The sequence below is a fragment of the Oryzias latipes genome, chromosome 9 (assembly GCF_002234675.1).
Source record: "Oryzias latipes chromosome 9, ASM223467v1".
In the NCBI taxonomy this organism is placed as follows: domain Eukaryota; kingdom Metazoa; phylum Chordata; class Actinopteri; order Beloniformes; family Adrianichthyidae; genus Oryzias; species Oryzias latipes.
In genome coordinates, this window is record NC_019867.2 from 26,708,121 (window position 1) to 26,720,823 (window position 12,703).

The 12,703-nt window shown below is 40.7% G+C and overlaps 1 protein-coding gene across 1 annotated transcript in view; it reads right to left on the reverse strand.

Annotated features, from left to right (window-relative positions):
* The window catches only part of LOC101173475 (netrin receptor UNC5D), a 199,725-nt gene that overhangs the window by 19,524 nt on the left and 167,498 nt on the right, over positions 1-12,703 (reverse strand). The window contains exon 13 of the mRNA XM_020706238.2: positions 2,948-3,175. Coding sequence (XP_020561897.1) covers positions 2,948-3,175 — 228 coding nt within the window. The remainder of the gene's footprint in view (positions 1-2,947; positions 3,176-12,703) is intronic.

A 12,703-nucleotide genomic window follows, 5' to 3' on the forward strand; every position in this document is an offset into this window, starting at 1 on the left:
ATCAAACAACATCCAAACTTTTGCAAAAATGGATGTGCATATTATGCAAACAAAAGGTTTTGGCCAAACACTGTTAGCTCCGTGGAGAAAATGGGTGTGTGCGTTAGCTTGGGGCGGCGCTGGCAGCGGAGACTCGTCCTTTGGAGGGGCCGTTCTCTACGTCAGCTCATGGAAACCCACTCGTTTTTGTGGGTTGGGAAGGGCTGGACCTCAGAGGAAGGAACATTATAATACACTTAAAAGCTCAAAAAGTTGTTTTTGCATGGTATAGGCCCTTTAAACAGACCCACTGACCTGTACTGTTTTCTCATTTATAACAGAAAATCTATGTATTGTTGTTGCAAGAAGTACAAGTAAAACAAAAACGATGCAGCAACTGATTCACTAGTTTGGAAGTTGTTATGGCAACATCTTTGAAGCATCACCAGCTTTAGTTTGATGTGAGTGCATTCTGCAGTTCAGTGTGATCCTTTGTCAATGTAAAGATGGGGTTGTTTGACATTGTTCATTTTGGAAAGTAACATTTTCTGGTATAGAGCACAAAGATGTTTACAATTTCAGATGAGGATCCTCTCTTTGCTGCGCCTCTAAACACCATCTGGCTGCCGTGTCCTTGGTAATAAACTGACTGATGGGAGGGGTTTAATGCATTTTCATCCCGAAAGAGGAACACGTCTTTTATGGAGACTGATGGTCACGTTTTTATAAATGTAATTTTAAAATAACAATAAATCCAAATAAAATGTTGGTAAATGCTCTGCAGCCTATGACAGTTTTCCTTCTGCTCTTACGTGATATACATTGTTGAGCCTGGGTTGTTTTAGCTCCACTGTATATCTGGGGGGAAAAATGTAATTCTGGAATGTTAGGTGATGCCATGTTTCTGTAATATTAACCATGAACTAAAACTAAATCAAATAAAACATGATACAAAACTCCCATTACTCCCATGGTGGAGTTTTGTTTGTGGGGCATCAGGAAGACAAAAGTGTAAAGTGTAAAAACAAGTTTGTTTACTTATGTTCTTTTGCAAAGAGGTCAGAATAATGCCCATCTATCTCTACAAATTATTCATGGTGAAACTTAAAAGACATTAATTAGTAAAATGGTTTTCAGACTTCAGATCTTCCTGAGGAAATCCACAAGATCTTGGAACTTTGGACTATACAGTATCTCTAACATCTTTACTGGAAGATAACTTGGAACATTTCCCATCAACCTAACAGGACAAGACTGGTGATGCTACCAGAAGTAATCATCTCCAAAATGAGAAACTTCTCAACCTTTCAGTAGGTGCGAGCCAAACCAGATTGATCCAGTGATCGAAGAGCTGACCTTTATGAATGTCATATGATGCAGGATCCAGTTTTACCTTCAAAATAGCCAGAAGACTAAAACCAAATTATACATGAAAGAGTATAATAGGATATTTCCACCTAAGAAATACACTCACCTGGCACTTTATTAGGCACACCTTGCTAGTATCGGGCTGGCCCACCTGTGCCTTCAGAACTGCCTTAATGCTTGGTGGCATAGATTCAACTAGGTACTGGAAACATTCCTCAGAGAGTTTGATCCATATTGACATGACAGCATAATGTAGATGCTGCAGATTTGTCGGCTGCACATCCTGGAGGACAATCTCCCGGTTTCACCACATCCCAAAAGTTCTCTATTGGGTTGAGATCTGGTGACTGCAGAGGGCATTTGAGTTCAGTGAGCCTATTGTCATGTTCTAGAAACCAGTCTGAGAGGATTCCGGCTTTATGACATGGTGCCTTATTCTGGTCAGCAACAATACTCAGATAGACTGTGGTGTTGTAACTATGCTCAATTGGTACCAGGCCTCAGTTGTAACCAGTGGTTATTTGATTTACTGTTGCCTTTCTCTCAGCTGGAATCAGTCTGGCCATTCTTCTCTGACCTCTGGTATCAACAAGGCATTTCACCCACAGAACTGCTGCTCACTGGATATTTTGTCTTATTTGGATCATTCTACGTAAACCCTAGAGATGGTTGTGGGTGAAAATCCTAGTAGATCTGCAGTTCCTGAAATAATCAGACCAGCCTGTCTGGCACCAACAACCACGCCATGTTCAAAGTCACTTAAATAGACCTTCTTCTGATGTTCAGTTTGAACTGCAGCAGATCACCTTAACCATGTCTACTACCTAAATGAGTTGAGTTGCTGACATGTAATTGGCCGATTAGAAATTTGCGTTAACTAAAAGTTAGGCACGTGTAAAAAGGGAAAGGAAGTGTAAATGTTGCCATTGCTTTTTTTCTCACCTCTCATTCTCCTTCTGTATTTGTACAGACTCACATCAAAGCTCTTCTCTATGATCTTCCACAACAACTCCTCCATAAAATAAAGCTGGTCTAAAACTTTACTGTCCTTGTCACCATCATAGACTCTTCACTGCAACACTCCCTATGCTGAAAGAATACTCTCTGCTAACAACAGAATTCAGTTCAAAATCCTTCCGTACACTTTCACGGCCATTCCCTACCTCTCTACTCCACATTCGTATGACCTCCTCTATAATTTCATCTCCATCTGCTCTCTCAGATCCTTGTCCTCCATTTGCTTCACCATGTCCCCTGTCCGCCTCTCAGCACCATAGGGGGCAGAGCTTTCTGTTGCTCCCTCTACAACTCCCTCCCATCAGACATCCGTCACTTGGTTCACTTTAAGTCAAATCCTAAAACTCATCTGTTTACAAAAGTTTCTCTGGAAAACTGGGACTTTTCCATCCTTTGTTTATTTTTAATGTTTTTAATCTGTTGTGCACAGTGTCCTTGAGTTTTTTTAGCTTATGCAAGCTATTATAACCAGCATAGTTAGAAAGCATCTACTGTATAAAAAGCTGTAATTAGGAAAAAACTAACAAAAATAACAACAGGTGTCGGGTGTGTCTTAAGAATTTCACCAATGATCAAGACTCACCTGAAAGCCATGTGGCGTGTCATCCACACAATAAACACGTAGACAGTAGTTTGTAGAGCTGGCCTCCAGGCCACCAAACACACCCAGCTTCAGCCTTTTCATGGCAGCCTGATTGAGAGGTTCCCCTACCAGCGCATATGAGCCTGGCTGGTCCAGCAGCAGGTGGCAGCAGGTTGAGTCCATTAAACAAAAACAGGAAGTGGACTCCTCATCTACCAACATCACTTCCTACAGTAAAGGGGGAAAAAATGTTAGGAACCCTGTTGTTACTGAGAAAACTTACATGGAATTTCATCATAAAGGAATTTCAAGTCCTTTCTTTAGAAGTGGAGTCTTTTTACAGGAAAAACTGACAGGTTGTCTGTCTCTGCAGGCAGAACTCCCCATCCTTTTTCTTTGAAAGCCCCGGCATACGACAGACCGTCTTTGCATCACACTCTGTTCTGGTTAACACCTAAACTCTGGTTGAGATAATCACCAAATTAAGTTTTTGTATTTGTTAAACTTAAAAAATGTATTAAAAAAAACATTTCTGCTCTTCATATCTTAAGAATAACCTGTTTGTGGAAAACAAAAGTCATTCATACTTGTATATCTTCTTGTAATGAAATGCAACTTTGAAAATTGTTCTATAAATGGTGGGATTTCACCAGTTTTCAAGCAAACATCTTTATAAGCTTTAATTTTGTTAGTATTGACTGTAAATGAGAACTGGACTGATTGACCCCTCCCCACTGGCGTTCCAAACAGGAAGCACCCGCTGACTCCAAAAAGCAAAAAATCTGATCGACGTCTACAGAGAAAAATCAGCTGTTATCCAGTCATTCTCTTTGTCGGATTAACCATTCTTACTCTGATACCTTTTTTAAACATTTTCTTGATAAAGCTTTTTCTTTTATTACATGTTTATTACAAGTTATTCAAGTTATGAACTGACCTATCAGATGCCTCAATTGGCCACAATGTGGTTCCCGAGGGGCATGATAATTTTCTTTTTTCTAAAAACATATTTGCTAATATTTATGCCACCAACAAAGCCCTAAAATAAGCAAAGTTAGTTTATCCCCCCTGTTCTACTAATACTTGTTATCAACTCATTCACTTTACGGTGGTACACAGGTTACACTACTCCAAAACAAAATTGAGTTACCGGTACATTTCTCTGCAAGTTTCCCCTCAATGTAATAAATGTTCCGCTGCAAAAGGAACACTTGCCCATCTTTTTTGATTTTGCCCCCAGTTTTTTTTATTTCTGGTCTGCCATCTCGAAATGGTTTTCTAAATGTTATAACAAAGACATCAAACCAGATCACAACCTTGCAATGTTTAGATGTTCTACAGAGACTCTGCAATACACACCTGACCTGCTTTTAGCCGTAGAACTCGGAAATGTTTGGTGGAAATCCACCACCCTACCAAATTTTGAACACTGGGTGTGGGAGATGGTATCTGTTATACAGCTGGAACATCATTGTTTGGATAAAATGAACAAACAGCAAAGGCATGAGAAAATATGGGGACCCTTTTTGGCACATTGCCATATCCCCATAACACCACCTGTAATTGGGACATTACATTTATGGTAAGTTTTTACAGTCGATTTACTACATTTATATTCTTAAACATAGTCAGTTGAATGTTGTGTAGTTTTGTCTGGCTGCCACTGTTGTTTTTTTTGTTGTTTCTTTTTCTTAAAATTGAAAACTTAATAAAAATAATGTAAAATAAAAACATAATGCTCAGAAAGTCAAAGAAAAACAGCATGCTTTCAGTGGAAGGGGTGTGGCCTTCCAACAAGCTCCCACCTGATTAGCAATAGTGGTTACTATTCACTCTTTACCCCACAACAATATACTGTACACTCCAACACACACGCAGACACAAACAAACCCAGCCTGCAAGGCCAAGAGGACCCCAAATGGTTTAAAAATGGGCAGAAAATGTGGGCCCCAAATGGTTATGTCCTCAAGCCAGCCCCCCAGTGGACAGGTGGATAGCTTGCTCTGCTGGTCCCCGGCATAGCTTGTACATTACCCGACGGGTGGCAGGTTAGCGTGGCGAGGCCACCGAGGAAACTACGTAAAAACCCATTTGGGGCTCATATTTTCTTCCCAATTTTAAACCATATGAGCCCCACTTGGCCTTGCTTGCTGAGAACACAGGGACCTCTGATCTTCTGTCCCCTACCCCATTCCTGGTGGGGAGAACTGGGCCATCAGCAATGGTGTCTGTGTCCCTTGGGTGCTGGCTTTCTTTGTGCTGTTTACCAGAAAAGTGCACTCTCTCCTTGCAGGCAAAGGAATCCCTGACTTCTCTGATAAGACCATGATCTGGGGATCACATCACATCTAAGCCTGGGTGTGTCCATATCCCTTTGGTGTGGGTTTTGGTCCTTGCTCTGGAGCGCTGGGCCTCTTCAAAATTCCAACAGTGGGTGAGCCTGGTCGGGCCATGTTTACAACGCTCTTCTGGGACCCCAACCTCTCTTGGGCATCCTCCTCCTGGGCAGGGGTGGGGAGCCTCTGCCTTGCTCTCTCCTGGACCTTCCGCGGGGTGGGTGGGTGTCTTCTTGGAGCATGGGGTGGGTCTCCCTTGAGGAGCCCTGGCTCAGGCCTGGGGTTGGAGTGGGGGAATACTCAGAACTCCTGGGTGGTGGTGGGCTGCTCATCTGAATGATTTCCCACATTAATAAAAAAATTAAAAATACACGTTTTGTTTTTTTCTTTCCTATCAAAGTGACAAAATAAATAAACTTAGAATTAGATGAAGTCTAGAGAAAAAGCAGCAGAGATCGCAGTATTCACCCTCAAATATGTTTCTACTCATATTACTGTCAGGCAGCATGTTGCAATGCCCCACCTGGCAGGGAAACAGAATCAATAAAATCTCTCGGCCTACAATTTAATGAGGAGCTGTGAGACACAACGTGTTACAACACATGTTCAAGAGGCATCTTTGGTCTCTTACAAATAATCACAAGTTTACTGGTGAAGTGCCAATTAAAAGCCGCACTTCTCACAGCCCTTCTTGACACCAAACGAGCACATTCTGCCACTCTGCCAGCTTGTCTTGCAATGGCCTTAGCACCATTACAATACAGTTCAATCTCCTGCCTCATCCCATTATGCTAATACAGTATCTTCTAACCTCCCTTTTTTTTTACTCCTTTTGACTTCCGTTCGAAGAGATTTTTTTTAAATCTTAGTAGCGGCAGTTGAGATAATAATCTCAACGCTGCATCTTCAGATCGGCACAGCAGCTGTCCCTTAATGATGTGTTAAGTTTGTTTTATTGTATTATATCTTTCTAACAGATATCTGAGTTACCTTTCCTAAAAATACAACATTGACCCATTTTAAAAAATGACTTTCAGTGGTGTATCTAATTTTAGAAGCCTGAAATGTGCATTTATGCTGACATTTTATTGCACGTGGGAACCTGAACGCGCGTTGCTATGAATGTAGCTTGGGTTTGTTTTCCAATGCCTATGTCACAACTGCCTTTATGGCTGCAGGTAAAAAATGGTCAAACCTGTACGGGACACACAAAATTTTAAGATTTTAGACCACTCAGTGAGCCCTTAGTGCGAAAAGGATCATTACATTATCCTCACCAATACTTCCCAATATATTTTACACGCACAACAGTATGTTCCATTTCCTTGTCACCCTAAGTACATTATGCACATTTTCCACATATGAAATTTTGGTCTTTTGTGATACATTTTTTATTTTTATTTATTTTATTTATTTCATTTATCTTAAGAAAGAAACTTAAGAAAAATAAGTAAATAAAAGCAGAATATACAACAATGCTGGGTGTGATGGATGGTTGCCAAAAACCAACAAGGGGCTTAACATGTCGCAACCCCCATAATAAGTCTATAAGCTCCTATTAAAAACAATACTGTAAAGTGAAATCAATACATATTTCATTCATGCAATTACATACTTATATCAAACTAACAAAGACATACCATATGGAAAAGTACAATTATTTAGAAGAAACTTTTTTTAAATCTTTTTTAAACCGAGTTTGTGAAAGTTCTTTGATAGAGGAAGGAAGACTGTTACAAATTTTACATCCTCTGTATAAGACACTGAAATATGACTAAGTTGTGTGAGAGAAAGGTGCTCTGATGAGACAGCCACCCTGTGCGAGATATACATTATTCATAAGTGTTTGTTGCGTTTGTTATTCATCAATGTTTACTGATGTTTGTCGAGGGTTTCGGACGATAGTTCTTTACGTGAAAATTATTGGTCAGTTAAGAATAAAGCAGTTGATCCGTATTTTACATCGTTTATACTAAGTTACTATGTAAATCATGAGCAATTGTGTGATTTTTTGCAAGATGCATACACAAATTAGTGGCTTTCCACGTATGTCAATGCATGTCTAGCAGACTCTTTATGCATGTACCGCTGATATATAACTTTTACACTGCATGTAAGGTGCACATATGTTAAAATTACATAATTGATGCACAAATCACTAATATATTGCATGTGCTTGTACCCAGCAGCTGACTTAGAACTGTTCTGTACCAGAAGAATCCAACTGTTTAATGAAAACTGATCAAGACCAGCTGCGGGTGCTGTCATAGTGTCATAGTGGAGAAATTCAATAAAGTGCTGATTTACATGTGGTTTATTCGTACTTCCTTCTTGGTTTTAACATGGTTATTGTGCCTCCCTTAAAGAAGAAGCCACTCCTTTTTACGACCTTCCACTGGCCCGGACAAAACATTTTTTGAAAGTGTTGCCATGATGGTGTTGGAGTTTCTCTCTGGAATAGTTCCAAATCCAAAATGAACATACTAAACGGAGAGTTACAAGTAAGAGTACAATCAACCATAATGTCCAATGAAAGGACATTTTTGTTGACTTTCCATTTACAATGTTCATCACTGTCCTAAATATTTACATTAAATTTTTATCTGATAATAATGTTTCTTTGGCTCATTTACATTTACATTTTATTTTAACCTTTGACAATGTTGACTTCTAATTCTCATTTGTATTGTCTCATTTGACAACACAAATGAGACAATACAAATGTCTTTTTTGTATTTTGGTTGTTAATTTCACTTTGTTTTTGGAGACTAATTTACCACCAGGGACAACAATAAAAAAAGTATTGTGAAGAATAGTTAGAAACTGCCTTTAACTTTTATTACACTAATGGTTTAAACTTAATTCACTGAGCATGTATTGTCATCTCAAAATTATATTACATTTGAAGACAGCACAGCCAAACTATTGTTCTAACAGTTTATTCTCATACTCCCTCTTTTCTGTGCATGTTTTCTGCTGAGCAGGCCTCAGACTTATCTTCACTTTAGCCTTGGAGCTTCCCTCCAGCAGTAACCTGTGGGTGTGTTTTTCACACGAGGTCCATCGGACGATCTTCTGAATATGCAAATGCAGGGTTTTTATACCAAAGCCCATCCCTGAGCTCGTTGGTTCGGACTTTGAATGTACCATGTTCATATGTCTGTCCCCTTCGTGTTTGGACGAAGTAAAACCTCCACAAAAGCTAAGTTTTGTCTCTGAGTCATTATTCATTATTTCTGTGTGTAAGAAACTGACGGGGTTACGAACTAAAATTTAATACAGTCCTTTCTAGAAAATCCAGTTTCCTCACAAGTATTTTGGCTAACTCAGTGCATTTGCAGCTCAGCTTTATAAAGTGCATTGTCCTGGTCAAATAAACTAATTTCTGATCATTAAAGCGTTTTGCTCCCAACATGGAAGATCTCAACTTTAAAAAAATCATTCAAGGTAATGTCAGTGAAAATCACTATGTCTTAGTTAAGGATCTACAGAAAAAAAAGCATTTAAAACCCTAAACAAAACACTAAGATTGCTTTTGGTGATACTGTAAAAAAGGTTAGCCAACTTAAATATTAAAATCTTTCTGACAGAGAAGAAAACACAATCATTTTATTCATCATGTTGTTTATGTCAGGTCCTTGATGTTCAGTACAATCCACGTTTCCTGCACCTTCATGCTTAATGCACTGCATTATGGAATTGAATAGTAGTCTACTATAGCAGTAGAGTATTTTACTGACAGATGAAAGAGAAGATTTTAATGGGACTGTGCATTTGGAGGCATTATTCATTTTCTAAACTCTCTTTCTGTCTCTTGAGGTTGTACCTCGATGGCAAGTCATTAATTCTAACCTCGAGGCTCTAAAGATTTCTGTGACCTTTAAACGTTACAGCAAAACTTAAAAGTGGAATGAATTTTGAGTTCATTCGTGTTGCCTCCATTCTCTCTTCCTCTTTCAATAAGATCTCCAGCTCATCTATAGACGTCACCCTCTTGCACTAAAAACGCAAATGTAAACACAAAGCAAAGGTTAGGTAAGTCTAAAGGCTAAAGGAATAACAGTTAGAGATACAAAATATATGAGTGTGTAGAGAAAAGATCGTCCATTTTTGATGGAAAGCTCTTGGGAAATGTCTTTTTGTTAGTATCAAAAATACTTTGGGCAGCATAAGTGAGGCCTTAAGATCAAAACTTTTTTTCAAACTGTTTTTATTTTTGTTATATGTTTTAGAGAGCTATGGAGAGGCACCGGCAAGAAAGTTGCCGTGTCTGGGTTCACCAGATCCTTCAGTCTCTCCTGGTGCACTGTACATCACTCCTGCAGCAAAAGCTGCCCTGACGGCTACTTTAAACACTACTTGCGTTTGTTTGTGGCCCAGTTTGCCCCAGTTTATTGTACCCCTCAGGTTACCGTCTGCCCGGCAGCCGACCACAAGCGGGCCAGCATAGCAAGCTCTGCTGCCCAGGGACCAGCAGCCTGGGTGGCGGACATGCTAGCTGTGCTGGACCCTGGGCATCCGAGTGCACTACGCTGTCCACCAGGTGGCTGGCTATTAAAGCAGGCTCAATCGCACCTCGATCTCTGTGACAGGCTGGCGACCTGTCCAGGGTGTATCCCGTCTTCGCCAAACAGTAACCGGGGCAGCATCTGGCAACCTCGCAGGCCCAGTGGTTTAAGGAAATGGATGGAAGTTCAGGACGAAAATCCTCATATGGAGAGCTCACTTTGGATTTTTTTTTAACTTTTGATCGAGTCACTGAAACAGCCCAAGGCTGAGTCCCTCGTTGGTTGATGCGGCGCTGAGCCTGACGCCCAAATTGCACCGCAGGACCTCAGGTTGTGTCTGTACTCAACATTGAAACCCAATGCGCCTGAAGCGCAAATCGCATCTGGTATGCATGCAGCTGCAAAAAGCTGATTTCTCAATCTTTGTCAATAACAGTAGTAATATTGACTAAAACATTTAGGGGGGGTGCCCCCCTGTAGATTTGCCCCTGGTTGGTATAAAGTTAGACAAACAATATTAAATACAAATGGTCAACTGAAGGCTAAATCTAACGTATGATGTTCAGGCAAATATTTGGCATTTTATACAACAAAAATTTTTTTTTATTCATATGTTTCGTGTAATTTGTACCTTGTTCCTTCAGAAGCAAACTCTACATATTGATGTACTGCTGAATCAACACATACACAAAGGTGGATACAAAAGTGATTGAAAACACTTGAATGTAGCATTTACTTGAAAAGCTTATAAATCTTTGAAAAGTTCTGTTTTAGATAAGTTTGAATTTCTTCCAGAATCAGAACTGGTTTATTGGCATTTGGGTGAAAGATTTCCCCCCTCTAGGAGTTAGCTGCAGCTAGTGGCGTATAAATTACAGTAAATCAAAATAAATATAAAAACAAACACACACGAATGAATGCACAGATGACTGACCCACATTCTTAACTCGTGTAAACTTGAGTCAACTTCTAAAGAGCTAAAATGACCTAACATGACTATGTTAAAATTTGAAATACTGAAATCCTTTAATATCTTTTTGATTCTTTTAAGACTGCTTGAGTATTGAATATTAAAATGAAATTAATGATTATGTGTTCAACAAATGGAATTATATACCTTGTTTTTTTTTTTTTTTGCTGGTGATCTCATATCTCTTTTTACCTGATTTCAGAATCTAGATGGAAACAAAATATTGTGATGTTTCCATATGCATTATCATCCATAAATCACAGCTACACTACTCACAGTAAGTTAGTGATTTTGTTATTTACGTGCATGCTTTTCCTATTTGCTCTGAATTTAAATGAAATACCAAAAATTTCCCCTTGTTATTACTAAAGATGAATGGAAGAAACACAAGTTCCCTTAGTTTGATATTTATTAATCTAGAAATTAAGACAATAATAAAGATAGCCCTAAATAACAAACATTGACCATGTCAGTTGCAGGTTATTCCACTATTTGCCACAAAAGAGGACTTGGCATGCTGCTGATCATGGTGTTGTTCTGAGGTAACAAATGGTACATGCAGTTCTGCCAGGTCACTTGGGGTTGGAGTGCATCTTCAGCTTCAGCTGGTTCCAGACATGCTCTATGGGGTTCAGGTCAGGGGACATTATTGGCCATACCATATGAGACACTCCTACTTCACGGACTCTCACTGTGACAATTCTGACACCATATAGTGAAGTGTTATCATCTATAAACAGAAAGTTAGGGTTGCTCTCGTGGAATTTGGGAAAATGATGGATGACGATTAACCAGATCAGCATTGACTGGTGTTGCTTGCCCAGACTGTTAAACTTCCTCCACCAAAATGAACCCTGGGGACCACGTTGACCTCAACATATCGCTCACCTAACCTTCTCCAGCAACACTGACGACCATCATTTCTGTGTGAGATGACCTGATGCATCAGTGAATAGAACGGTAGACCATTGCTGTGTTGTCCAGGTCACATGGTCTCGTGTCCACTGCACGGTGGAGTCTTGGTGTCAGTGAAGTCACCTGCAAAGGTCGTCTGGCATTCAAGTCAAAGCGGTGGAGTTGTTTGTGAATGGTTTGCTTGGAAACCCTAGTACCCCTCACATCTGGTAAATGTCATGATCTTGCGAGAGTGACAGACCCAGATGCTGGAACCCGGAAGGAGACTCGGGAGGCGGCGTGTTCGATGGGAAAAGTTTTAATACTTTTCACAGTTGGGAAGGCATTTATGAACAATGGATAATCCCAGGATACTTGGACGACCAGAGGAGGAGGCTGGAGGGTCTTGACGGCAGTAACCGTGATTTCCAAGATGGAGTCAGAGACGAAGCATGGTGAGGCGAGCGGATGATGGACTGCAACCAGGTGAGCTTCTCGTGGGTGAGGTTTCCTGAAGCAGCATAGAAACAAAGTATTAGCGAAGAGCAGACAGGCATGAGGGAAGACTTGAAGTGGCCAGACTAAGCACCGTAGGAACAACAACGAACTGGCGTCGAATAATGATCCAGGGTCTCCTTAAGAGGCTGCAAGGTGATGAGGTGAGCAGAAACAGCTGGTTGCGACAGGTGAAGCTGAAGAGGGGGAGGAGTCTGACAGAGGCACCATGACAGTACCCCCCCCTCAACGACCGCCTCCAGGCGGTCCAGGACGACGACCGGGATGTGCCTGAAAAAAATCGTCAATCACGGAGCGGTCCAGTATGAAGGAACGGGGAATCCACGACCTCTCCTCCGGGCCGTACCCCTCCCAGTCAACGAGGTACTGGAAACCGCGACCCCGACGCCGCACATCCAACACACGGCTAACAGTAAAGGCAGGCGCGCCGTCGATGATCCGGGCGGGTGGAGGGGAAGTGGACGGCGGGCAAAGTGAACTCTGACGGACAGGTTTAATTTGCGAAACATGGAATGAAGGGTGGACTCTGAGA